This window comes from Myxine glutinosa, chromosome 3 (assembly GCF_964187855.1).
Source record: "Myxine glutinosa chromosome 3, kmMyxGlut1.1, whole genome shotgun sequence".
Taxonomy (NCBI): Eukaryota; Metazoa; Chordata; class Myxini; order Myxiniformes; family Myxinidae; genus Myxine; species Myxine glutinosa.
This window is the reverse complement of record NC_136263.1, coordinates 136,803,998-136,830,383: the sequence shown is the minus strand read 5'-3', so window position 1 is coordinate 136,830,383 and position 26,386 is coordinate 136,803,998. Positions and strand designations below refer to the sequence as shown.

General features: G+C 41.7%; 1 protein-coding gene across 1 annotated transcript in view; it reads left to right on the top strand.

Annotated features, from left to right (window-relative positions):
- The first annotated feature begins 9,963 nt into the window (after positions 1-9,963).
- LOC144891230 (uncharacterized) overlaps positions 9,964-26,386 on the top strand; it is a 151,301-nt gene continuing 134,878 nt past the window's right edge. Inside the window, exons 1-9 of the mRNA XM_078773619.1 lie at positions 9,964-10,054; positions 10,152-10,195; positions 10,311-10,405; positions 10,553-10,641; positions 11,901-12,009; positions 12,098-12,247; positions 12,354-12,377; positions 12,568-12,736; positions 13,407-13,649. Coding sequence (XP_078629745.1) covers positions 9,964-10,054; positions 10,152-10,195; positions 10,311-10,405; positions 10,553-10,641; positions 11,901-12,009; positions 12,098-12,247; positions 12,354-12,377; positions 12,568-12,736; positions 13,407-13,649 — 1,014 coding nt within the window. The remainder of the gene's footprint in view (positions 10,055-10,151; positions 10,196-10,310; positions 10,406-10,552; positions 10,642-11,900; positions 12,010-12,097; positions 12,248-12,353; positions 12,378-12,567; positions 12,737-13,406; positions 13,650-26,386) is intronic.

Below are 26,386 nucleotides of genomic sequence, written 5' to 3'. Positions count from 1 at the left end.
TAGAATGCGAGTACATCTAGAAAATACGAACTATAGAATCACACAAAACAAGTCTTGGTTAGGGTCTGCAATGTTTACCCTCGCCTGAGGAGAGGGTATTGCATTTGAGTCCGTTTGTTTGTCTGTCTGTCTGTTTGTCCGCATAGAATAAATATGATTTTCTCTGCAACCCTTGGTCCGATTGACAGGAAATTTTCACCATAGGTACAACTCCACCTGTAGAATTTTCTAAAGATAATTATGACGTCATTGGTCACGTGGTTCGGCCGCCATCTTGGAAAAACCGAAAAAAATTGCATCTCTATATCTCCGAAAGCGCTGCATAGAAAAAAATTGAGACATGGCTCATTGTAAAGAACTCTCCTTGTGGAATAACATCTGTTAATGATGATGTCATAGGTGCCTCTATTATGACGTCATAATTTGACAAGTACAAAACCTCATCCGATCAAGATGAAATTTATTGAGCAAAATCTAGGAATAAATTAGTGGAGAAAAAATAATAATGATGACGTCATCGGTCACGTGGTTCGGCCGCCATATTTGTTTTAATACAAAAGCCTTAAAAACCACTGAAAATACATCCTGGTGAGGGTATGCAATCTCCGATTGCTCTTTCTTGTTTATTGCTCGTTTTAGTTACCTCCACCACTGCAGGTGGACATAGGTTATGTTTTCACAATGCCCATCTATTTGTCGGTGAGCAGGATATCTCAAAAAGTTATGGACGGATTAGGACAAAACGTGGTGCACAGGTTGGTGTTTGACAAAGACAAATTCATTCGATTTTGGTGAATATCCAGATCCAGATCCGGGTACGAGAATTTTTCAAAGTGATTGTTCATCATTGAGATGGGGGCCAAAATGATGTATAACACGAAGTTTCAAAAGGTTTTGAAAAGGGTCGGTGAAACGAACAAGCCGATTAGTTTTCGTTGAGGACCCGATGCAGATCTGGCTGATCAGTGGGATACAAAACGTGAACTGCTTAGCCTGGCTCTACTGCCTGGCTCTACCAAGCGCTGTTCTAGTTACCGCAGTCACCAAAGGTAGATGGAGGTTATGTTTTCACCACTGTCCGTCTGTGAACAGGATAACTCAAAAACTTGTGGACGGATTCGGACGAAATTTGGTGGACAGGTTGGGTGTGTGACAAGGATGAAATGATTCCATTTTGGCGAAGATCAGGTTGTAGACACTACAATTTCTTAAGTGATTCTTCACCATTGAGTTATAGGGCTAAAAACGATATATAACACGATATCTCAAAAAGTTATGGACTGATTTGGACAAAACCTTGAGGATAGGGAGAGTATGACGAGCACAATTTGGTTCGATTTTAGTGAAGAACAAAATTCGTATAAGATAATTTTTAAGTGATTCTTTACCTTTAAGAGATTGGGCCAAAAACGATATATAGCATATCTCAAAACGTTGTGGATGGATACAAACGAAACTGGGTGGATGAGTTGGGTAGGTGACTAGAACACGCGGATTCGATTTTGGAGGTCCGGATCCAAATCCAGCTAATCAGTGGGATACAAAACGTAAACTGTTTAGCCTGGTATAGATATGCCCTCTACCGAGTGCCGTTCTAGTTTTCGCTGTTTTCCTCAAATTTCCTTTGTACCTGCAGAATTTTTTTAATTTACCTTATGTTTGGTGCTGTAGTTTCTCCAGTAAGCATCACACTTTTATTTTCCAGTTAACTGTGGTGCTCGTGCAGAGGGTGTCAAAAAGTTTCCCCTGAAAATCATGACTTAAATTCTGATGGCATCAGGAAAGAATGTGCGACTGGCTGGAAACTACACATGTTACACAGGAAACTTTAGATGCAGGGGAGGCCATTTTCCCCATGATGTTTGCGCTAAATCTACACCATATTAATTCGATCTAAACTATGTAGAAAAAGACAAACTCACAGGCCCATTCAAACACGGAACGTTAATGTTATAGACATCCTGGCCTGCCATATCACCAGTAACTTCTCCAAATCCAATTTACCATCTCTGGGATATCATTGATCGCCACATTCGAACCTTGCCAAGACAGCAAAGGACCTTTGATGAGATGGACCTGCAGCTGATTTGGGTATTCATAGGGTCAATGTGATGATGGTGCAGCATAGTGAATGCTGCCAGAGGTTGACATTGGGGTGCATCAAATGCCCCGTTTTTGAAAAAATATTCTCATATCGATCTGGTCATACTTTTCCATCTAGAACAGCATTTGTCTATCCGTATGTCCCCACTGTCGTCCACCAATCAGAGCTGAGGATCTGGTCAGTTGACAGGGGGATGTGCTTACTGCTTAGTAACCATTGCAGTTGCATATTTTACTAAAAGGAAATATAATAACCTTCTGTGGAATGTTTTGGGGTCCCAGCAGGTGTTATAAGGTCGGTAGGAGGTTTCAGAAATTCCTCAATACAATTATGATTTTGAAATGCGATCGACATGGACCTTGCTCCCGAATCCGGAAGTGAACAGATGATGACCGTTCGCTGGTTTGATAATATCTTGATACAATCGAGATGTAACATAATTTTTTGATATATGAATACTATAATATGAATTTGTAATTGGAATGATGAATGATGAACGATGCTGTTTGGAATAAAAATATAGAGAACGTGTTGTCAATGCCTGATGTTCGACTGAAGGTGGCACAGGAAGGTGGAATTTATTGAAAAAATACTTACATTATTTGCTAACTAACCTAAGCTAACCCAGGTCATATCCTCTTCAACTAAAGTATCAAACAAGCTCGTCTGCACTGTTGTTGGAATATCGGTCTTGTTTTTTTTGTTACACTAGCCCCATATACCATTTCTGTAAAAATATTTTGGATTTTTAATTTTTAATTTTATTTAGACTTTTACCCCTACACTCTTCGGTCACAATTAAATGGACAGGTGATTTATTCAACATTTACAGTGCCCTCCATAAGTATTGGAACAGTGGAGTTAAATATGTTATTATTGCTATATATTGAAGAAATTTGGATACGAGATCAAAAGACGAAGATAAAGCAAGAGTACTTTTTTGAGGAATATGAGGCAAGGTCAGTTTTTATAACTTGGTATTTTATGCATACATGTTTTAGCATTGTCGAACAATTGCACTTTGTATGTTCACTAGTAGGGCGGGCCATACTTTTTTTTTTTGTAAATCAATCGAGAGGGGTGTTCATATTACGTATTTTGGTGTGTAGAACACAAATCTGAGGTTTAAAAAAAATTCTGATAACCCTAACCTACATCAATTTGCAGTTGATTATTATTAAATTTTTGATTATTTTGCTATTCTTCTGGAAAAAAGAGACGTTTTTTATTTTGAAGTTAGGGCTTTTATTTTGGTAACTTCCTGTTGGGACGGCAGTTGTAGCCATCTTGTTGCTGAAAGCTCGATGTTGAGGAGGTTGGCAATCCTTATCCATCCGTCTTCTCTTCTCTTCTTATGGCATTGCCAGTAAGTACGTTTTTGATTAGGAACCTGAGGAACAAATAGATAATAATTTTAGATGTAAATTACCTTGTTTTATATTATATTTGTTAATTGATTTGTGTACTTACCTATTGCTAGCCTGAGTTACATGTGAAGGAAAATAGTGACCTGTGAAGTGAATATTTTGACGGTTTTCTGTAATACCTGTGTAATACCTTAATATCTGTCTGTAGTGGATACTTACCTGTGTATTATTGTTTTTATTTCAGTGTGAACTACTAAAAATGGCTCAAGTCAGAACAAGGATGAAATCAAGTTCTCATTTAAGTAATCTTGTTGGCACTGGGCAGGAGCTGTTGGTGTCTGAACTGCCAACTGTGAGGGATATCCTGAGGTATGGCATCTACTTGAGGGAGCAAAGTGAAGATGACAGGAGGAACTACCCAGTGGACCAGCTCGTGTCTGACATCTACCCTGGTCTGATTTGTCAGTGGAGCAAAGCTAATGCTCTTTTCAAGCCTCCTGTTATCAATGAAAAGGTGACCATCATGTCCAAGCTCAAGGAGGTCTGGAATCAGGCAGTGAAGTTTTCTCCTGGGAAGGGCAACCTTGATGCCAAAGAGAGGTTCATTGTCAAGTTAGACAAGTTATTTGATATTTTGACTTGCAAGTGTCAGATTACCAGTTGTGAGGTGGGAGGCTGTGAGGCCGGTGAGGGCTGTGTGATCCAAGCCGACATTAACTGTTCCTGCAGCAGAGAGAAAATGATTCCTGTGAAAGATCTTGCCTACATCAAGGGACAGAAAGAGAAGGTTGGAAGTAAAGGACCCCACCAAATGGGGAGCCCTGATCTGCCAGAGCACAAGAGACAGGTGAGGACATTGGAAAGGCAGGAAAAGAAAAAGAATGCAGAGAAAAGGAGAAGGAGCAAGGAGGAAAATGCTGCAGCAGCAGAGAAGGCAGCCAGGAAGGATGTTGAGAGATTTTTGTCAGATGGTGATGAGGATCTGGAATTGGAGAGAAGTGGTGCTGAAGATGAGTTTGTCACTGAAGTTGAGCTCTTCCCTGAAACTGACGCTGAGCCTGCAGCTTCAGCAAAGGTCCAGAAAAACTATGATGAGATTCCAAGCATTGCCCTTGCTAGCGTAAGGTATGGCATAGGGCTGAGGCCAACTGCAGCGATAGCAACTGCAGCTCTGATTGATGCAGGAATCATCACAGAAGACAATACAAGTAAAGTGATTGATAAGAACAAGGGCAATAGAGCACAGGAGAAGTTGATGACAGTGCTGGGGGAAGAGTTGATGAGAAGTGCAGGGAGGAGGGGGGGGGGGATCTCCTGCATCCTCTTTGATGGGCGGATTGACCTGACCAATGTGATGATGGAAGCTGAGGGCAGTGACCAATCTTTTCCTGCAAAGATCAAGGAAGACTCCTCTGTCAGGACCGGAAAGACACCTGACATCAACTGTGATGCTTCCAGCATTGGTAACTTGATCAGCTGGTCAGAAGGTGTGTCAGAGCCACCTCTCACCTGCTCCCTAAGCACCTCGGAGGTGAAGAACTTCATCAACACCCCCATGGAGGTGCTCAACTGGCCTTGCCACACACAAAGCATTGAGAGGGTTGTTAAAATGGTGACTGAGGCTTCTGCTAAGTACTTCTCACAGGAAAAGAGGGATGGAGGCATCAGGGCTCAGGAGACCAGCAGGAGGCTGATGTCCAAGAATGAGTCAAAGCAGGACTTGTGCAACCTGGTAAAGTTCAAGAAGTAAGGAGATTGATCTTTGTAATATTGTAACCAGTGATATACATGCAGTTCACCTGTTAATAAATATGTACATTTGATTTGGCTGTGTCAATATGAATGATTTCCCTTATATCTTTTAATATCTTATAAAGGGGTTCGAATGGGTAAAATTGGCAATTTAGAAATACAAATTGATGTAGGTTAGAGCTAGAGTCCCTGTATATAGAGAGTTGTGTCAACTCAAATTTGGACGCCATTTTGTGTCTAAGTGTGTCGGATTAGATATACATGTACATTCGCGATATGGGGTGATAGATTCTAAACCTGCTAAAAAAAATTTTACTACACATATTTAGTCTTATTATTACATACAGGTGATATTTGTTTTGTCAAAAACTCAGCTATTGCCGTGAAAAAGAGCTGTGTGGTGATATTAAAAGTGGTATGGCAATGCATATTACAAGCCAACACTGCATATAAGAGCTAACATTATAAGTAAGACAAACCAATGCTGTCGTTCTCTGAATTTTAATAACTTTTAGAAAGGAGTGTGGGCATATCCAATATTTTTAAAAGGGTGCCGAGAGCAATTCCGGTGTAGGACTTCCAGCCGACATATAGTCTAACACACTTAAAACAAATTCTGTACGTGGTATTGCCATATTTCTATAGTGTACAACTTTAGTTTTATCGACATTTATATTCAATTTCCATTGTAATGATTTAACAAGCTGCAAGTCAGCTTCTGTCTCTGACATAAGGAAAACGTCATCGGCATCTAGTAAGATTGAAACGTTCATTTATTACTACACCCTTGCCCAGAACTCTGATGGATATTGCCTGATCGATTAATATGTTTCATAGCTGGCGACTTAATTAACACTTAATTTTCGACTGCGCCAAGCCGTAATTAAACAGAGAAAAACTTTTAAAAATACCTGCAGTGTGCACGGTTCGTCTAGTCGAACAGATATGGAAAAGCACAGATAAGACGTCGTATTCACCATAACTTGTTTAATTTCACCAGGAACACGATGAGGCCAACACAGTAAACATTCAGTACAAAACTTGGTTCATACATTCAGTACAGAACATGATTCATACATTCAGACCGTAAGAAAACTCTGCCCGTAATACAACACTCTGACCAGACCAACACTTCATCCCACTACGTTCACCTCCTCCCAAATTTGTCTTCTGACTTTATCACTTGGAAATCTATACATCTTATATTTCCCAAATTGGTTTGAACAACCAAAAGCAGAACAACCAGTCATTTTGTTTGGCAATAAACAACATTCCCGTACCAAGCTGACGTTCACGCACGGTGAAGTTAGACACAAAATGGCGCCACGAAATCACGTGACCAGAAATCTCGGGTCAGCGCATGGCGCAACTCTCTTTATACAGGGACTCTAGTTAGAGCTATCCTATCCAGAAAATAAACTCATATTTGAATTCCCTATAAAAAAACACATAATATAGACACCCCTCATGTTAGGATTTCCTTCAGATTCATTTTGGCACCTGAGTATGACCACCCTAATGTTCAGTCCCCCCATTTTAGGTATGCATAAGTATTGGAACAGATTAACTTAAAGTAGTGTAATAGTTAGTATTTGGCTGCACGTCTCTTGCATGCAATAACTGCATCAAGCCTATGCCCCATTGACATCACCAAACTCTGGTATCTTCCTTCGAGATGCTTTACCAAGCCTTTACTGCAGCCATTTTCAGTAGTTGTTGTTGTTGTTGTTGTATAGCCCCGGACAGTTCTCTCAAACAATCCATGTGGCATGGACACAGCAGATCGATCTCCCAGGAGCACCCCAGAGATCCCCCACATCAAGGATTGTGTACCTCCGCATTCACGAAGTCAGGGCCACGATAAAGTTAGAGGGAAAGAGAGGAGAGAAGGAGAGAGAGAGGGAGATATATAAAGAGGAGAGAAAGAGACAAGAAGGATATCCATGGGGACTGATCGACACCAATCGGATTTATAATCAGGAGATTGACTTGGCAAGTCGAAAACTTTCCACCCTGAACTCCTTGGTTGCGTTGGCAGAGTGGTTTGGGTCATTGTCTTGCTACATGGTGAAGCATCGCCCAATGAGTTTGGAGGCATTTTGTTGTACAAAGGCAGACAAAATGTTTCTGTACACTTCCGAATTCATTCTCCTGCTGCCATCATTAATTACATCATCAATAAAGATGAGCGAGTCAATTCCAGAGGCAGCCATACGAGCCCATGCCATGACACTACCTCCACCATGCCCCACAGGTGAGGTAGTACGATTTGCATCATATTAAGTTCTCTATTTTCTCCACACTTTCACCTTTCCATTGCTTTGGTAAAGGTTTATCTTGGTCTCATTTGTCCACAAAACTTTGTTCCAGAACTTTACTGGCTCACCTCTTTACTTATTGGCTAATTCTAATCTGGCCTTTCTATTTTTGCTGCTGATGAGAGGTTTGCATATTGCGGTGCAGCCTTTGTAATTCTGCTGTCAAAGTATTTTGTGAATGGTTAGATTGTGATACTTTTACGCCAACACTCTAGACTCTGGAGGTTGTTGGTGATGTCACTGACAGTTGTTTTCGGGTTTTTCTTCACAGCTCTGATGATTTTTCTGTCATCAACTGCAATTGTTTTCCTTTGCTGACCTGGCCATTGTCTATTGGTAAGTACACTAGTATTTTTTTTATGCCTCAGCCCCCGAAGGTGGCCGGAGGCATTATGTTTTCGGGTTGTCCGTCCGTCCATAATTCCGTACCTCCGTACGTAATTCCGTATGTCCGTCTGTATGGGCTAAACCTGGTTTTTCTCAGCAACCACATGGCTGATTGAAACGAAACTTTCAAGGTAGGAGTGACACCTATGCAGAATGTTTTTATGATAATTGTGACATCATAGGTCACGTGGTATGGCAGCCATCTTGAATTAAACGCAAATAAAAAAAAAATGATTTCTCGGAAATGCTGAATGGAAAAATTTGAAACTTGGCACATTGTCTAGTACTCCCAATGGGGAACAAAAGCATGATAATGATGACCTCATAGGTGAAGTGGTATACCAGCCAAAAATGTTCTAATCGAATTCCTTATCCTAAAAATCTGAAATTGCATGCGCATGATCTATGACCCATTTGTATTGAAATATTAAATTTATGACATCATAGGTCACATGGTATGGCAGCCATTATGGATTTAACCTAAACCCTTAAAAAAAACACCTTCTCCCAAACCACCAAATCAACTGACTCGAAACTTTATGTCATTGACTAGGCATGGTGATTAAATGTTGATCACAAAAATATCATTGGTCACATGGTGCGGCAGCCATATTGGATTGAAGGAAAATATTAAATAATTAGATCTCTGAAACCACTTTACCGATCGATGTGAAACCTGTCATGGCTGCTGAAAATGTGATACTTGAAAACAGCTGAAGGGATTTAAAACAAACTTGTTTTTTTTAGGACAGTCAACGAGGGCATCTACCCATTGTGGGACTATGCGGAGGCATATTGGCGACACAGTCGCATTACTCGAGTTTTTTCTTTTTAAAGATATTCCAAATTGTTGTATTTGCTATTCCCAATGTTTATGCAATGGTTCTAATTTAATTATTCTCTCCTTTCAGCTTCCAAATTGCTTGTTTTTCTTTCATAGACAGTTCTCTGGTCTTCATGTTGGTTTATGCCTACTGACTCCAAAGGCAGACACCCAAAGGAAAAGCAAAGGCTAAAACCAAGACTAGGCTTGCACATCCCTTGTATATGTGAACAATCAATGCAAGAAGAAACACCTGGGCAACAAGAAACACCTGTCAGTCATCTGTGGACAGAACTTAAAAGTGCTATTGTTCCACAATGGTAAAAGATTTACTGTACATAGAAATACCAAGAAATAAAAGCTGACCTCTGTAATCTTGCCTCATATTCATCTTTTTAATTTTAAATCCAAATTTTTTGCATATACGTATAGCAATAATAACAAATTTGACTTCACTGTTCCAATACTTATAGAGGGTGCTGTATTTCTGTCAGAGAGTTGCATCTCATCTTTGTACCATGATGGCACATAAATAACTTGCATTGATTAACAACCATCACGTGTCCAATATATATGTTACGTGGAAGACGGATGGCATGGAGGGGGTCAATATCTAGAATGTGCTAAGAAGAGCTTGGTCCATATGCTCGAGTAGGTTGGATTTACACCTTTATTAGGGACACGTCAGAGTTGTCATATGGAATATGTACACCGTGGGGGCAGTATATTGCCGTGGTATGCCGTGTATGCCGTGTATGCCGTGGGGGCAGACACGGCCTTACCATTTACTGATCTATTATGGACAGTGTCCATAATAGATCAGTAAATGGTAAGGCCGTGTCATGTTAAACCGCCTGTCTTCAGGCAAGGCCAGGTGGAGGGCTTGTGGCACTCAACACAAAGGCACTTGGGATTGAAACAACCTGGGCTATTCGACCAAGGACTGCAGGCCATGGCAGTATAGTAAACTGCAGAGGGCCCTGGGAAGGGATGGAACACTTTTGCAGGGGCTCCACCCCATGCAGCGAGACAGCCAATAACAGAACCAGTCACACGCTTGAGAGTAGTCCTCAGTAGGGATAAAAGTCATGTACGTGTATGCACACAGACAGGAAGAGATCAAGAGCTTCTTGGAGATCAACAGACTCTGGCAAGATGACATATAGTCTCCTCCTGCTCCATTGCTCGTTTTGTGCAGACTGTTGAGAGACCATGGAGGCCATCTCCTTCTCATTGCATCTCCCTGCCATTACCCGTTTCATCTCCGGCGGAGCCATCGTGGTACAGCCAAAGACCAGCTCGTGTATACTCAAGTCTTCACCCGTTTGTTTCCCTTTGTTTTGGAGTCTGGTATTTTGAGTGCCATAGCTTGGTGTTTAGTTCTTTCATTTGTACTATAGGTTCATGTGTTCCCTTGGTCCCCATTTTGTCTTTTGACTACCAGGTCTGTTCCATTTGAAGCCTGGTGTTGACTTAATGGTTAAAGCGACAAATCATTGGGGGGAAAAAGCCTTTAGCTCCACAAGTGATCCACGACAACATTGTACACTGTTGCTCAGCACACCGACTGGGAGTACAGACTGCGTGATGCGAACAGCCAGCCCAGCTTGGGTAATGTGAATTTGGTGTTCTTAGCAATGGCACGACATCCTGTGTCTGACTTGGGGGTGGTTTGGGGGGGGGGGGGGGGATGGGGGAGGTCCTGGTCGTAAAAAATGACAAAAGCATTGCATCATAATCACTGCACTTTCACTTGAATTACAAGTATCTGCACGTAAACTGTGGACAAATACATTCGTAGGCAATCAGTGTACTTCTACAAGACGCCCAAGGACATTGTTATACAATGCACAAGTACTGTAGTATCTGGATTTGAACAACAAGCCATTGGTTCACATGGGGAAGCTGAACAGGCTCACCAGGCTGTATAATTATTTAATTAGTCAATATTGAGCGCCAAGCTGATTTGATTGATATTCTTGGGGGAGGGAAGGAGAGGAGTGGATTAAGAGATAGGGTCAGAGTTTAACGTTTAATAGTGTAGCAGCATAGCAAACCTGTTGTGCATTTTGTGATACAAGCACCAAATTTGGTACACTAGTAGACTATCATATTATGAAAAGATCTGGATATTGGGCCATCTCAGATTCAGAGATTTGATTTTTGCAAGATTTCGATTCGATTGGGATCGAAGAGAACACCTTCTTCGTCTTCTGTACAGTGAAGTTGCCAGCCCTGAATTCTCTGGCTACATCTGGGTGCTTCATTGGGAGTGCAACCGTGTCCCTCAGGTGAACAGGGACCCACCTGGCATAGTGTGTGTGGTCTAAGGCATGGAACCATGGGACCAGTTCCGTCAGGGCATCAAGGTACGTCGTGAATGAAGCCTGCCGCAGAGAACGCACGTAGACCAGTACCAACATCTCTAGTTCCAGCACAGTTGCCCAGTACTGAAAGTTGGGAATGTCTTCTCCTCTCTGGTGACACCAGTCTTCGAACTCAGGCAGGTCTTCTGCATCATCAGCATATGTCATACAGTGGCGTTCATACGCACGGTGTTGCAGGATGTGCAGTGCCGCTGCAGTGATTTGATGAGCTCTTCTTGTGCGGGTGACGTGGGCAGCTCGCAGGAAGGAGTCGGCCGTCCCTGGCGTTGCAATCTCAGCTTGCAAAATCTGCAAATCTTGCAAAAATCAAATCTCTGAATCTGAGATGGCCCAATATCCAGATCTTTTCATAATATGATAGTCTACTAGTGTGCCAAATTTGGTGCTTGTATCACAAAATGCACAATTCTTTTGAATATTTGGGCTAAGCCGCCCCACTATAAAGGCTTTAACACAAACAGATTTTTGTCAGAATTTTTTTTGAAACAGTGAAACAAACATTCGAGGAAAACAACAAGATCAACTTATCCTATGGAAAAAAACAATACAGAAAGCGACATAAAGGATTATTATTAACAAAATACTGTATATTGCAGTTACAAAGAATCGCCTTGAGCCTGAGGAGAAATAACACATCAAGAAGGATGAATCACCATAAACGAATAAATATGTAAAAGATTACGATTTGGGGGCAACTCTCCGTTCCTGAAGGGAAGTTAAGACAATCACACAAGCGGGAACGTGGCAAGTGACGCGAAGCAGGAAAGTTAATCTGTTATTCGCCACAAATAAATAACCGCCTGAACCTCCCTCCGCCTCGCAACACGAGCAAGAAAGGGCGTGCTGACGTCACCACGCAAAGTCCTGGAAGGTCAGTAGCACGAAACTTTTCAAAACCTCCATAGAGTTCCATAAATCAGATCAAAATCACAAATATATTCAATCGTACTTGTCCCCAGGTCAATAAGTGCACGACGAACTGAAAACGAAACAATTTTATGGCGTCGTGTCGTTCCCCTCATTTGCATACGAATCTCGGAGGGATACAGTTCGATATTGGGATCGCGTTCGGCGTTCCCACGGAGGATCGTCACAAGGTTCCGTGACGGGTGATCGTCCCTTCACTCCTTCGCCTTCCACGTCGAGGCTCGAGCACTTTTATCGCGACAAAGTCGAAACGAGTCACTACAATATTTTATTTTACGGTGCGGCCAGGACCCGCCTAATACACACGCCTACGTAAGTTGAGAATGTAGTTTTCAATCAATATGATCTCAACGGCGGAATGGAGTCCAATTTGATAAAGGTAAAAATTCAATTTTTTTTTTCAACCCTCTCCCCGAACGGCCGCTTCCTCCCCGGCCGGGTGTTCGGTGTGCGTTCCGAGGGAGCGCTGAGAACTTTTGTCCGAGTATTTAGTGTCAGGGTGACGGGATCTCGGCGCCGTGTGCGCTTCAAACTTTCCTCGCTCTCGCTATTTGGAGCGTCCGGCTCCGGGCCGCGTACCTCGGCTCACCCCGGCGCGGTTCCGTCGACCTCGATTTCGCTCCTCGGATCGCCAATTAGACGCCGCTTTGGCGGCCCCGTCCTTGTGCAAGGTTCGCAATATTTGATTCATATTGACTGGAACTAAAATGTGAGGAAATTGTTTGTTATTTTTAACGATGGGAGCGGCTCGGGGCTTTGTTCTCGGAGATTTGACTCTATCGTGTTTGACATCTTGCTTCGTTCCATATATTTCGGGCTATTGACTTTGTTAGCGGCTGGGGGTGGGGGTGATGTGAGGGTGTGAAGAAGCGAGGGGAGAAGAGGTAAGAGGAAGGAGGAAAGGAGGGGGTTGAGGTGGAAGGAGTGGAACTGAGGGGTCAATTTCCCTGGGGGTGTCAGGGCTTGAAAGGGAATATATATATATATATATATATATATATATGTATATATTATAGTCCGAGTAATCTGGGTTTGAGAAGCCAAATCGTGATTCAAACAACTCATTCGGTTTCATCCGCTCATTATAATTTGTATCAGTGCCTCCCCCACCTCCTCTCCACCCTTCTACTCTCCCTCCGCCCCTCCTCCTCCATCCACCATCACCAACTCTTGCCTTCTTTTTCCCTCTTGCTAATCTGTGCCTCTTTCTGCAAATTCATTCCCTCTTCTCTCATTCTATCGTCCCATAATTCTCCTCCCCCTTTTGATCTTTCCTTTTCTGTTTCCACCTCCAATGGCTCCTCCCTTTTTCTGCGTCCCCTCCCCTTTACCCGTACACAGTGGCAGGATCCCGCATGCGGCACGCACGGCTCGCATGTGTTCTACAAGGCGTGCCTCCTGGCCGGACGCTCCTTGTCGCTCGGCCAGTTCGTGCCCGTCCGGTGCCGGCCCGCGGAGCCTCGGTGTTTGGCCGAGCTACGACTTCTCTGGGAAGACGGCAGTCGCGGGGACGTACTCGCATGCTCCAGGCTCTACTTCCTGCCCCAAGACACGCCCGGTGGACGCAGCTGGGAGCACGGAGAGGTGCGTCCCACGTGCGTCCCACGTGCGCGATGCCTTCGTGAATGTTTATACTTTTAGACTGTTTGGGGCCGTGCACAAAATACGTGATGCTCTGAGGGGTGGGGGTGTTTTCCGAATTGTCACGGGGGTGGAGGAGTGTTTTCAGAGCCACAGTCACGTGACGAGGTCTTCATCTTCATAGGCGCAACAATCTTTGGTCTCTCTTCACCACGACAGGACATGTCAATTTGGAGCCGTATAAAACGGTCACGTCAGTCGGTTGAATTCATCCAAAAATTGCAGAGCTGCTGTTTTACTTGTTTATTCGAAGCTCACAAAAAGGAATTCCTGAAAATGAGAAAGCAGGAAGTTAAACTGGAAGTTTGCAACATTTGGATGGGACTGAAGGGCATCACAAGATCATTGACCTAGCTGACGGATGCCATGGGTTCGATTCCCAAAAAAAAAAAAAATTGCAGAATTGGAGCTGATGGAAAATTTAAAAACGAGACGTTGCTCTCATTCAGTCACGTTATGTTTCCAGGTGGGCATAGGGAATGGTTTACGCTGCTTTCAGGAATCAATTTCAGTTATGGTTGGGTCGCAGGAATCAGGAAGACTGCCGAGGAGGTTTTTTTTGACCATCCTGTACTCGCTTGATGCAGAATTGTGGCCACTTGTTGACGCTCGATTTTCTGGCCACAACACCATGAGGTGGCCTTTTTTTGTTTGAAGCTTGAGTATTTTGCTCCCTTTGATTCCCATTCACGGCTGCCATTGTTTGGTTGATAATGCAGATTCTAAGTATGCACTTCAATTGCAGCTGCACCCATAGCTCTGTTTCACAGTGGATCACAAAAATGAGAGAAATGGCAACACAATGGAAGACGCATAATATATTCGACCGAAGCTTTTACATCATGATACTGATTTTTGAGCAGACCAATTTTGAGTGTCAAAGTAGGTTAATATCCTACTTGTGAGAAAAGTTTTGAAAGTAAAGGCAGGTAATTCTTAAAAAATGATAGTAGTGTGGGGATGGGGGGGAGGGGGGGGGGGGGGGTTGCGGAGAGGATGGAAAGGGGATGTTGGTGTGCGTGTTGTTATCGTCCCATTGGCTCCTGTGACAGTCAAGTCATGGAGTGCTCTCGATCAGTTGTGTGAATGGTTATCCATTAAAGAAACTATCCTGGACAGGTTGCCACTTCATCGTAAGAGTGGAAACTTTTCCGCTGAGCAGCGTGGGAATCAAACCCACACGTGCGAGTGCAATGCAACCGTGTATTACCCACTCCACTACTGAGTTTCTTGATAAAGTTATTAATGACATGAAAAACGAGAGCGAGAAAGGGGAAAAAATTGAATATGCACATGCAAGTTTGTTACTAGTCGGTCACCTTCTATTTCCTTGTTTTTATTTTGTTAAACTTATTCCATTTAGGTGCGTGGTGTGAATGCACATTCGCCTAGGCCTCGAGGGTACAAGAGAATTTACTGCAATTTCTGGTTAATTGTACACCGCTCCTTTCCTATGCCATCTCCAGGCATTGCAAATCGTCATTGCTGGGCACCGAAAGGGGCTCGGCAGTGACGCACGCTGAAAGGGAGTACTCAGTTTTCACTCTTTGTTTGTTTTCTTTCTTTCTTTCTTTCTTTCTTTCTTTCTTTCTTTCTTTCTTGTTTGTTTGTTTATCCGGGCGGTATCTCAGCCATCCTTTGAGCTAGGAAGCTGAAATTTCGGCACAGTCGTGAGCAAGTTCTTTGTCAAAAACTGTATTTTTTGTTTTTTGATTAATCAATTAATTGAGGAGTTATTTAATTATTGGTGATTAATTAAGAGTAATTAAGTACTTATTTAATTAATCAAATTTCCCTTCTCTTCTGACCATTAACTCAGGCACCTTTTGAGTTAGGAAGCTGATATTTGGACATGCCAATGACCAGGTGATTTGGCTGCAAAGGCTATTTTTGATTTATTAATTAATCAATTAATCAATGAATCGATTAATTATTTAATTATTCGATTAATTACTAAAAAATTGCTTTTTTTAAAGTTACAGATTCTGATGAAATGGTGGTGGTTTATGTGTTCTGTGACCGAATTGATTAATAATTTAATTTTTTAATGATTATTATTTATTTATTTTCATTATTAATCATTTATTTATTTTCTTTCTCATTTGGCCAATATCTCAGGCACCTTTTGAGCTCGGAAGCTAATATTTGGACATGAGTGACCAAGTGATGTGGCTATCAAGGATATTTTTGATTTATTGATTAATCAATTAATCAATTAATCGATTAATTATTTAATTATTCAATTAATTGCTAAAAAATTTCTTTTTTTTAAGTTACAGATTCTGATGAAATGGTGGTGGTTTATGTGTTCTGTGACCGAATTGATTAATAATTTAATTCTTTAATGATTATTATTTATTTATTTTCATTATTAATCATTTATTTATTTTCTTTCTCATTTGGCCAATATCTCAGGCACCTTTTGCGCTGGGAAGCTAATATTTGGACATGACTGACCAAGTGATGTGGCTATCAAGGATATTTTTGATTTATTGATTAATCATTTAATCGATTAATTATTTATTGATTAATTGATTAATTATTTATTGATTAATCAATTAATTTTTTATTTTTTTTATTAATGACTTATTTAATTAAATTTCTAAAAATTCATCTTCGGATGAAGCACTAGTGGTTTAGTTATGCTATTAGCCAATTGATTCAGAAAATATTTTGTGATAATCTTTTATTGATTTTAATTATACAATTAATCAATCAATTAGTGTACACTTCTCCCTCCCAATGCAGCCTCTGCACTGCGGTATTGCAGGTCTGCACTGCGGTAAAAGGCAAGTCACTTTAAACACACACACACAGCGCATGTGCAAAAGGCCTCATTTAGCATTCATACAGTCACTCATTCACTACTCTCTTCCTGTACCCACTCTACACAGTCGCACACAATGGCTCTTGGACTCTGTCTTTCTCACCGTGAAGGTGAAGATTCTGGTCATCCTTGACTCTGATTTTGCAACTGGCCTGGACAGCATTAGTGCATGGGTCTTAATAACCTGCTCTGCCACTCTTGTACCTCTTTCTACTCTATTCACCCTCTTTTCTTGAGACTCAAGCAAACATAACTGCATTACACAAACATGGTAGAAAAACAGATCCTCTTTACTCCAGACCTATTGGATTCCGATTATCAGCAAGATCCTGGAATCCATAATCGTAGTGAAACTCGATGGCATCCTCTCATTTTCTTTTGCAGTCAAAGCTGAAGTGTCCAAAGAGTGTCTTGGGCCCAGTCCTGTCTCTAATTATCATAAACTATCTTTTTGACTATCTAAACGATCCTATTTATCTGTTTACTGATGACTCCACCCTCTGCCGTAGCATCCCTCGTTCTTCAGATAGGTAGGCAGAAGTCTCTTCGCTCTCTACAAATCTCAAGAATCACAAGCTTTTCTACCACTTGGAATGTCTTACAATCCTGACAAATCTCTCACTGTCTCTCTGAAAAGACCACATACTCCTAGTGAATCCTTTCATTGACTTAACGAACCTCTTGAATAATTCACTCGAACCTTTGGGCCTCACCATCAGCCATGATCTTTCTTGGGCAAACCACATGTCTAAGTTGGCTTCCAATGCCATCCGTTGACCTGACATTTCCGTCATGAAATGTTTTCCTTGGCACATCTGGACTTTTATCTATTTAAAAGGCCATTATTTGCAGCTTAATGGAGGACTGCTCTTCCCTTTGGGCTGGCACCCCTGCCTCATGCCTTGCTCAGTTTGACACCATGGAAGCCTAGGCCGCTAAAATCATTGGCATCTTTCACGATGAAGCAGGGTCTCTGGGCCTTTTACTTTCACATTGCAGACAAGTGAGTGGTCTCTGCCTCCTCCGTCCTTTTTGTGATCTGTCCATCCCAGTTTTCTGGAGGGTGCACACGTTCTGCCAGTAATCTTCTGGTAAAACCCCCAAAGTCCAGGCTCACAGCTCACCTCTACTCATTCATTCCTCTTTTATCTGTTCAGTCTTTCAATCCCATTCTTCCCTCCAAGCTGTTCTCCACCATCTCAGGCAATCTCTCATTTATATGGATTATCCTTTCTACCTGTATTACCCCCCCCTCAGCCCACCTCTTTCCTGGTCACCCCACCCCTTAATCTCCTCAATATTTTTCCTCCATTTCTACTTCTTTCCCAGGTTTCCCTTCCTCTTCTTTGATGGGGGTTTGCATCTGTATCCAGCTTGTTCACCTCTCATCCTTCTCTCCTTGCCCGCATTCTTTTAAATGTCCTGTGTGCCCTCCAGTCTCTCTATATATTTTTTGTTCTACCCAGCTTTTGGTGTGTACCCCTTCCCCACTCTTTTCACTGTTCTTTTTGTTCTGTTATGTGCTGTTCCATCCTGTGTTCTAACTCCTCCATGGGCTTTGACTGGATACAAAAAAAGTTTTTTTTGTTGTTTTTTTTTTGCCATTTGGGGAATGCTGTAGAGATAGAAGGCAAAAGCTATTTTGTGCTCCTTGGCAGCCGCACAGTGTACTACACACATTGGTGTCTCTGGCCCACAATATGCTGTGAGCTTGAATTGCAGGATGGCCTTACCCTCCCCTCTCCCCCCCACTACCCCTTTCTCGCCTGTTGTGCAGGTATAAAGAGGCACGCCAGTTATAATGGGGAATGTTGGTTAATAAGGGCCCATCATTGCTTAGGGGCGTTAACCACTTGTTTTGGAGTAGACTGTAATTTTTTTTTTTTTGACTTCAACTTCAAATGCTTTTGAGTTATTAACGTGGGGGCAAATCCAAAAGCAATTTTGGACAAACGTTCCACCGTTTTATAAAAGCGATTGGTGGAGCCTTGCTAAATTTGAAGTCTGCCTAATTTATGGAGACCCAACTTGATGTGATCATTTCGGTAACGTCATTGTGTGTGTAAATGTTTGCGATTAAGGGAATTGTCTGCTTGCATTTATTGAAACATGAGAGCAAGATTGGTTTGACATTGGCGTTATTTTGTTCTGTCCATTTTATGCATTTGGCAAACACCATTTGTGCTGCTATGAATACGGAGTTATTTGAGTAATGCACTGTTTCTTACATCCTATTAAAGTGTAATCTTACACTTTTATATTGTACTACATTCTTGGAAATTCCTGGAACACAAACAGTTTGTGCAGTTTTGCTCTGAGGTGGGATCTGTTTGGTTTCAGTTTGGTTTGGACACTGTTTCATTTGGAGAGCATCCAGCACATGGAATCTAAATACGTGTTTGCCCAATGATTTGGTACAGCATTGTATGTACTTGTACTGATATTGGTCTTTCAGGGTCTTTCTGTAACCCATGCACTATTATTTAAAAGTTACTGTCTGCACACATTATTTTGTTCAGAAAAATGGGAAAATGCGACTTGGTGTTTCTACACCCTGCGGTTATGTCTGACAGCACCAACAATGGTCCTTTCGTTGACAAAGTTTTGACCTGGTGTCTTGAAGCACTTGAAAGGATGCCAAAAGTGCTCGATTTATGATTGTATCAAGCAGACATGATCTCATCCTCTTTCTCTAGATTTGCCACTGGCCACAAAGTCCTTTCAGTATTTAGTTTGATAAAGTTGGTCTTGTTTGTACAAGTAGTTATTATTATTTTTCGTGAATGAAGGGGATGGGGCAGAAAGCGCAAACCCCAATACAACTGCAGCGATTTGTACTATTAATCTGAAAGGTTTAAAAAAATTTTTTAATCTTCTAATTTTTTTCCACCCCTTATCTGTGCTGTTATGTTTGCAAATCACCAGGAAAACATTTGTTTAAAAAAAAGAAAAACGATTATTTTCAGATGTTGGTCCTCAGCCATTGTGCACAGTAGAGGCATGTTGTGACACCCCAACTGTGTTGAATCCCACAGAAGTGCTTTCTTTTGAAAATGCTGTTGAATGACTTTTTATGGACAGGCTATGTTTAAAATGGCCTGAGCATAAGGATTCTTTTTCTTGAACAGAAAATTGTCTTGTTTTTCATTGCATCTTGCATCTGACTGAACTAAACTGAATTTCAGGTAATCAGACTGTGGTGTAATGGTAAGAGCATCTGCTCTTGAGTCTGTCTAAGATCAGCGGTTCGAACCCCAACTGAGTCATACCAAGACTTTGAAAATGCTACCTGCTGTTTCCTTGCATGACGCTCGGCATTTCAAAAGGATAGGGCACTGACAAACAACCATAGGTTGGTAATCATATTGCAGGCTTCTGTGGGCCTACTGGCTTCCTCCTGTGTTGAAGCTGATGTAAAAACCTGAAATAACGGCGCTTTGGGTGAACATATGATGCATATGTCGGGTTTCGGTTTCTCCTCAGCGGAGAGATGGATGGAGCCTTACGTGTATGCTCACCGACGAAGGAAGTACGCAAACTTGGCATTATGTTAATAGAAATAAACAATCCAGGGTTTTTTGATTCTTGTTTACAATCTCATATATTTCTACAATTTTTCTCCATAAAAACGTTTCTCCAAAGTTGCACGCATGCGTATGTATTATGACCGACATTTTGTTTTTGCCAGCGATCATATTTTCATGGAATATTTTCAATATTGTGGGTTGAATTTCAGATGAAATTTAACCTTGAATTGCTCTCCATAGATTACTAGATGGGATTCCGGTCGGTATTTAGTGCCGGGAACTGAGATAAGAAATTCACAGCACCGCTCGTCCGAAGCAGCTGTGATAGTCACGAGCGCAGCATTGGCTGTGCTCACACTCCAGGTATCGAGGGCATTGCTGAAGTACATCAAATTGTAGATGTCTATTCCTCATGACATTATCTTAACCTGCTTGAATCATAGCTGTGATTGGCTGAATTGTGTTGCCATTGCAACCATCTCAGTAACTTGGCTTGTGCACATGATATTTCAAAAACCCTTGGAGATTTAGCTTTCATATTGCAGATATCTATTCCTCATGCCACCCAAAAGGCAGGGTACTTGGAGTATCAGCTCCTTGTTTTCTGTAATTTACTGCATTCTGTTTTATTCCTTGTCACTTTCAGTTTTCCATTTCAAGTCACCAATTCTGTGAGTTCCATCCATTTTTGGTGATTGCGGAAAATCACTGGCTCTAAATATTGCATTCCTCAAACGTTTTAAAAACATTTTTATGTTGATTTCTGTCAATTTGTAATATAGTATTTTAAAATGTTGTGAATATAATGTTACTTGAAAACAATGTTTTTAGAACCCCAAAAAATAATGTTTTCACAATGTTTGGCATAATATATATTTTTAAGATTTAAAAACATTGTGTTAGCTGGGATCCTCTGTCAGGAATATGAATGAATGAATGATCGTTTTAAGGCCATTTCCCCCGCTCGAGCGGGGGTTAGCCTTGCGGGCCCCATGACAATCTTGGTTCCCTGTTTGAGGCAATGTTTTTATGGCCGGATGCCCTTCCTGACGCCAACCCTTCGTCACGCTCTTACCATGCGCAGGGATACGGTGTACCTATTCTAAACTGGGGTACACACCGTGATCATTCATCCCAGCAAGCTGGTACTCAATTTGCCGACCTCGGAAGGATGACAGGCTGAGTCAACCCCCCTGGCGTTAATTCGGCGATCGACCGGGATTTGAACCCAGGATCCTAGGATCCCAAGCCGGCACCCTAACCGCTAAGCCAACACCAACTTCCAGTCAGGAATCAAGCAAATTGCATTTAAGTATTTATATTCTGTATGGAGAATGGAAAATTGATATACAAAGGGTCCACGGTCTCTGTGGGTCTACCCCACTTTAATGAGTGTTCACGCAATAATGTATGGCCATAAACAAGGAAATGAGGCCATTTAGGCCATCATTGCTGGGAATATTAATCCGATCTTTGTGTGTGCGTACATGTATTTATTTATTTATTTTTGTTCTAGCACAAGTGAAACGAACTTGGCATGCAGACTGCCCAAACAATGCAATGTGTTCCATGTTTGTAATTTTGAATTGCCGAGGCCATCTCTTTGCCTTCCTGCCAACTTTGCAGTTTATTGGCATTGTTCAGCATATGCTGATGTATTTTTGCATTATTCTTTTTAATTGTATCTTTCGAATGTAGCTAGATAAGTGAAGAATAAGAATTCAAATGAATTTGATGACACAAATGTTCTCCAATGCCTTTTTAATGCGATTGTAGTTGAGGAAGGTAAAACTCACTTGAGTGTGGGAAGGTAAAACTACAGCATTTCCATCATCATGGTGGTGATATGATGTGTTGGTGTTGTCCTGCGATAGGAAGGCGAGCCTCCATCGACTCCCAAACCACTTTACTAAATTGACTTGTCTTTAGGCATCTTGGCTTAGTTGTGGTTCTCCAGTTAATTGTTTCAAAACAGGGTAATTTCAGATTAATCCCAAAATACTCTTTGTGCACCTTTTCTTATGGTCCATAAAGTCCATTCTTGAGAATGATTATCAAGAATATTAATCATTTGTTTTGATCTCCATATGAATGTTTTGCTAATGAGATGCATGCATTCCTAAAGGTGTTTGTTGACTTGCTTGCATTTGTTTCGTGCATAACAATTAATTGGAGGAGGATATATATATATATATACACACACACACACACACACACACACACACACACACACACACACACACACACACACACACACACACACACACACACACACACACACACACACACACACACACACACACACACACGTTTCGTGCATAAGAATTTATTGGAGGACGTATTTGTATATATAATATTTGTTTCGTCAAAGACTAATTGCTGAGTTTCCTCTGGGAACCATTGTCCTACATTGACTTGTGCTCATGAAGTTGTTTTTAATCTTTATTATTTTATTTTTTTGCATGAATTTCAAGCGTTGATTAATTTAGGATGTGGAATTTGAACGTATGCTTTCTATGGTTTTGGCAGTTGTCCAGAAGATTAGGCTATAAAGAGGCCAATACTACTGGACTTTGAGCAGTATTCAGCTTTACCCATTAATTTGTACACCAGGGTGTTGCTTGGCCTTTGTGTCTGTGACTGTGTACACACCTGTTCATACTAACCAGCGTTTGTGTTGTAACCATTATGGGAGTGATTAAACTGATAATGTTGCGTAATATATTGGACTAACAGGCAGTCTGCCCTTTAAGCAAGCTAAGCTCTCTGTCTCTGTCTCTCTTATATATATATATATATATATATATATATATATATATATATATATATCTGAGGAAAAGCCCACCGTGTGAACTCTGTTCTCAGTCTATTGAGGCGGGGGGGGGGGGGGGGGGTGGAAGGGAAGGAGGGGAGGGGAGGGGAGGGGTGGGTGAGAAGGGCATTTCCTGCGAATGCCTGCGATTATAATAAACGTGATAATGGCTCTGTGCTCTTGCACGAATGTTTTTGTAAATACAAATGCACAATTTGGCTCTTGGTGTGTTAGATAAATGAACAACGTTGATGTTTTATTTTATTTTGTTCACCGTGGGGTTGGTTTGAGCGAAATGGATAGCGAGCGAGACGTTTTTCTTTTGTGATTACAATTTTCAAACTGAGTTCACCTGAGCATGTTCTTGATTGTGAGAAGACAAAGTTTTTGTAATACCTGCATTTTCCTCTAGTGGTTCGAATGTCATCCTGCCGGGTTGGAGGCATTGACGGAAAACCTATTGAAATGGAAACTTGCGACCTCGCTCCATGAGGGAAATGTCACACAAGCTAGGGACTGTGTGTAGGACAATGTCGGTGGCTTCGTGACCGAATAACTTGGAGAGGGGGGGGGGGGGGGGGTGGAAGGATGTTGCGTGAAAATCAATGGAGCTGTCGAAACACAATTTTGCAGTGAGCTTGAGCATTACAAAAGATGCCATGCTGGAATGTAAAGGTTAAGGCTGTTGTAGTTGCCAGCTAATGGTTAACTATGCTACAACTGGTGAGAGCTACTAGTTGCAGCATCTTTTGTGTACTTCATAGTTTGACTTGTCATGGTTTAAAAATGCAGATTTTCATCATTTCTTTCCTTGTAGCTAATTTGTGAATAACGACAAGGAGTTGGTGTGGAGGGATGCTGGTGCGTTGTTTGGTACAATGAGTAAACATTTGGGGCAATTCGCCCCAATTTTAGATTCTAAGAATTTTTTGCAATTACTTTGGATTGAAATGCACATTTCCAATCGGTTGCAAAGTTTACTGTTGTGCCATAAGAACCTTTACTTGGAACATTGTCACCATGATATTTCATGGCCCACAGCCGAGGGAAGAACAAAGAAATCCTTGTGCGAACAACAACAACCTGAATGATGTCCTTCACGTTATTCTGATTTTATTTTCTCTCCCTCCCACAAACATTAAAATGTGAACGCAAACGGTGACATTTTTGATCCTCCCCTCAGGAATGGATTGAATTTTACATTCATAGTATGTAATATTTAACTGAATACTGTGGTGGATGGACGCACTTGCACTGCATTTGAAAATCTATTTTGGAATGTGCGATTGTTATAATTTAATTGTACAGTGTACACTCAAAATGTATTGCACAAATAAATGGCACTCCTTTGTGTTTTCTCAATGGGCTGTTGGACACCGCACATTCTAAACAATAGCGCTTCTGTTGAATTCTTGTGAATATAGTCGTTTCAGAGTGCATGACATGTCTGCACCTGTTCAAACTAGACTGTCTTGTTACTGGTAGAATAGCTATTGTCAATGATGGTGCCATGATGGCTATAATCCACTATTTGTGATTTTCCTCATTCTTATTTCTAACTTTGAATTGAAAACTTTTTCCCAGTTTGGTGAAAAGTAATATGAAATAATATTTTTAGTGTGTGTGTTTCTATGCAGTACATGTGTGTATGTGTGTATGAAAATTAAATATATATATATATTATTTTGTATACAAAATCGAGGCTCATGTAAGAGCTAACACACTGAACATGAAAACATGCACAGACACATAAAACATGCAATGAAGGGAGCGGAGACGAGAGGGGAGAGAGGGAAGCACACATGCACAACCACAGAAGAGAACAGGGATGTCGGTAGATCTGTGAATGGGGGAGGATGGAGGGGTACACGGTATGAAGCAAATGTACACTACTAGGAATTTCAGGAAAGGAGTTGGAGATTGAAAGAGGTGGATTTGGGGTGTTTTAACGGGGGTAGAAAAGATCAAGGTTTTGGATGGGGGAAGATAAATAGATGGTGGTGAACAGCTGTTTTAAAGACCTGAAGGGAGGAGTGGGATTGAAGGGAGTGTGGGAGTTTGTTCCAGAGGTGGGAGAAAAGAGGAGTGAAGGTGAGCAGAGAGTCTATTTTGGCAGTTTCACCAGAAGAGGGTTTCTGGCAGATCTTGTGCATCCTGAAGGAATATCTGGGGGACAGAGCACAGACAGAACAGAGCACAGACAGAACAGAGCACAGACAGAACAGAGCACAGACAGAACAGAGCACAGACAGAACAGAGCACAGACAGAACAGAGCACAGACAGAACAGAGCACAGACAGAACAGAGCACAGACAGAACAGAGCACAGACAGAACAGAGCACAGACAGAACAGAGCACAGACAGAACAGAGCACAGACAGAACAGAGCACAGACAGAACAGAGCACAGACAGAACAGAGCACAGACAGAACAGAGCACAGACAGAACAGAGCACAGACAGAACAGAGCACAGACAGAACAGAGCACAGACAGAACAGAGCACAGACATATTATATATATATATATATATATATATATATATATATATATATATATATATATAATATATTTTTATGTGATATTTTAATGTATATTATATATTTTTATATAATATATTTTTAATGTATATTGTATATTTTTATGTATTATATTTATATATATATATATATATATTATATATATTTATATATTTTTATATATTTTATATTTTTATATATAATAATAATAATAACTAGAACTGCCACTTTAAAACTGCTGGCAGTGATGACCGGTTTACTCGCACCCACTTTTGATACAACCCCACTTTTCATACAACCCCACTTTTGCTACAACCCCACTTTTGCTACAACCCCACTTATGATACAACCCCACTTTCATTGGACATGCTTTGACACAACCCCCTTGGATACAACCCTGACACACACACACACACACACACACACACACACACACACACACACTACCCCGAACCCACACACACACCCCCACACCACTCCCCCCACACGCACACCCCTCCAAACACACACACCAACCCCCCCCCCCCACACACACACACACACACACCCCACCACCAACACACACACATATCCACACACACATATCCAGACAAACGCACATCCCCCTCCCACCACCCCCCAAGATACACCCCCCCCCCACACCCCCCCCACCCCCACACACACACACACATCCCCCCACACACACACATTCCCCCTACCCCCCATCCACATTCACACACACAAACACATGCACACATCCCCCCACCCCCAACACACACACACACACACACACACACACACACACACACACACACATCCCCCCACCCCTAACACACACAAACACATGCACACATCGCCCCCACCCCCAACACACACACACACACACCACATATCCCCCCACCCCTAACACACACACAAACACACGCACACATCCCCCCACCACCCCAACCCTAACACACATGCACACACACAAACACCCCCACACCCCCTCCCCCCACACGAACACCCCTCCACACACAC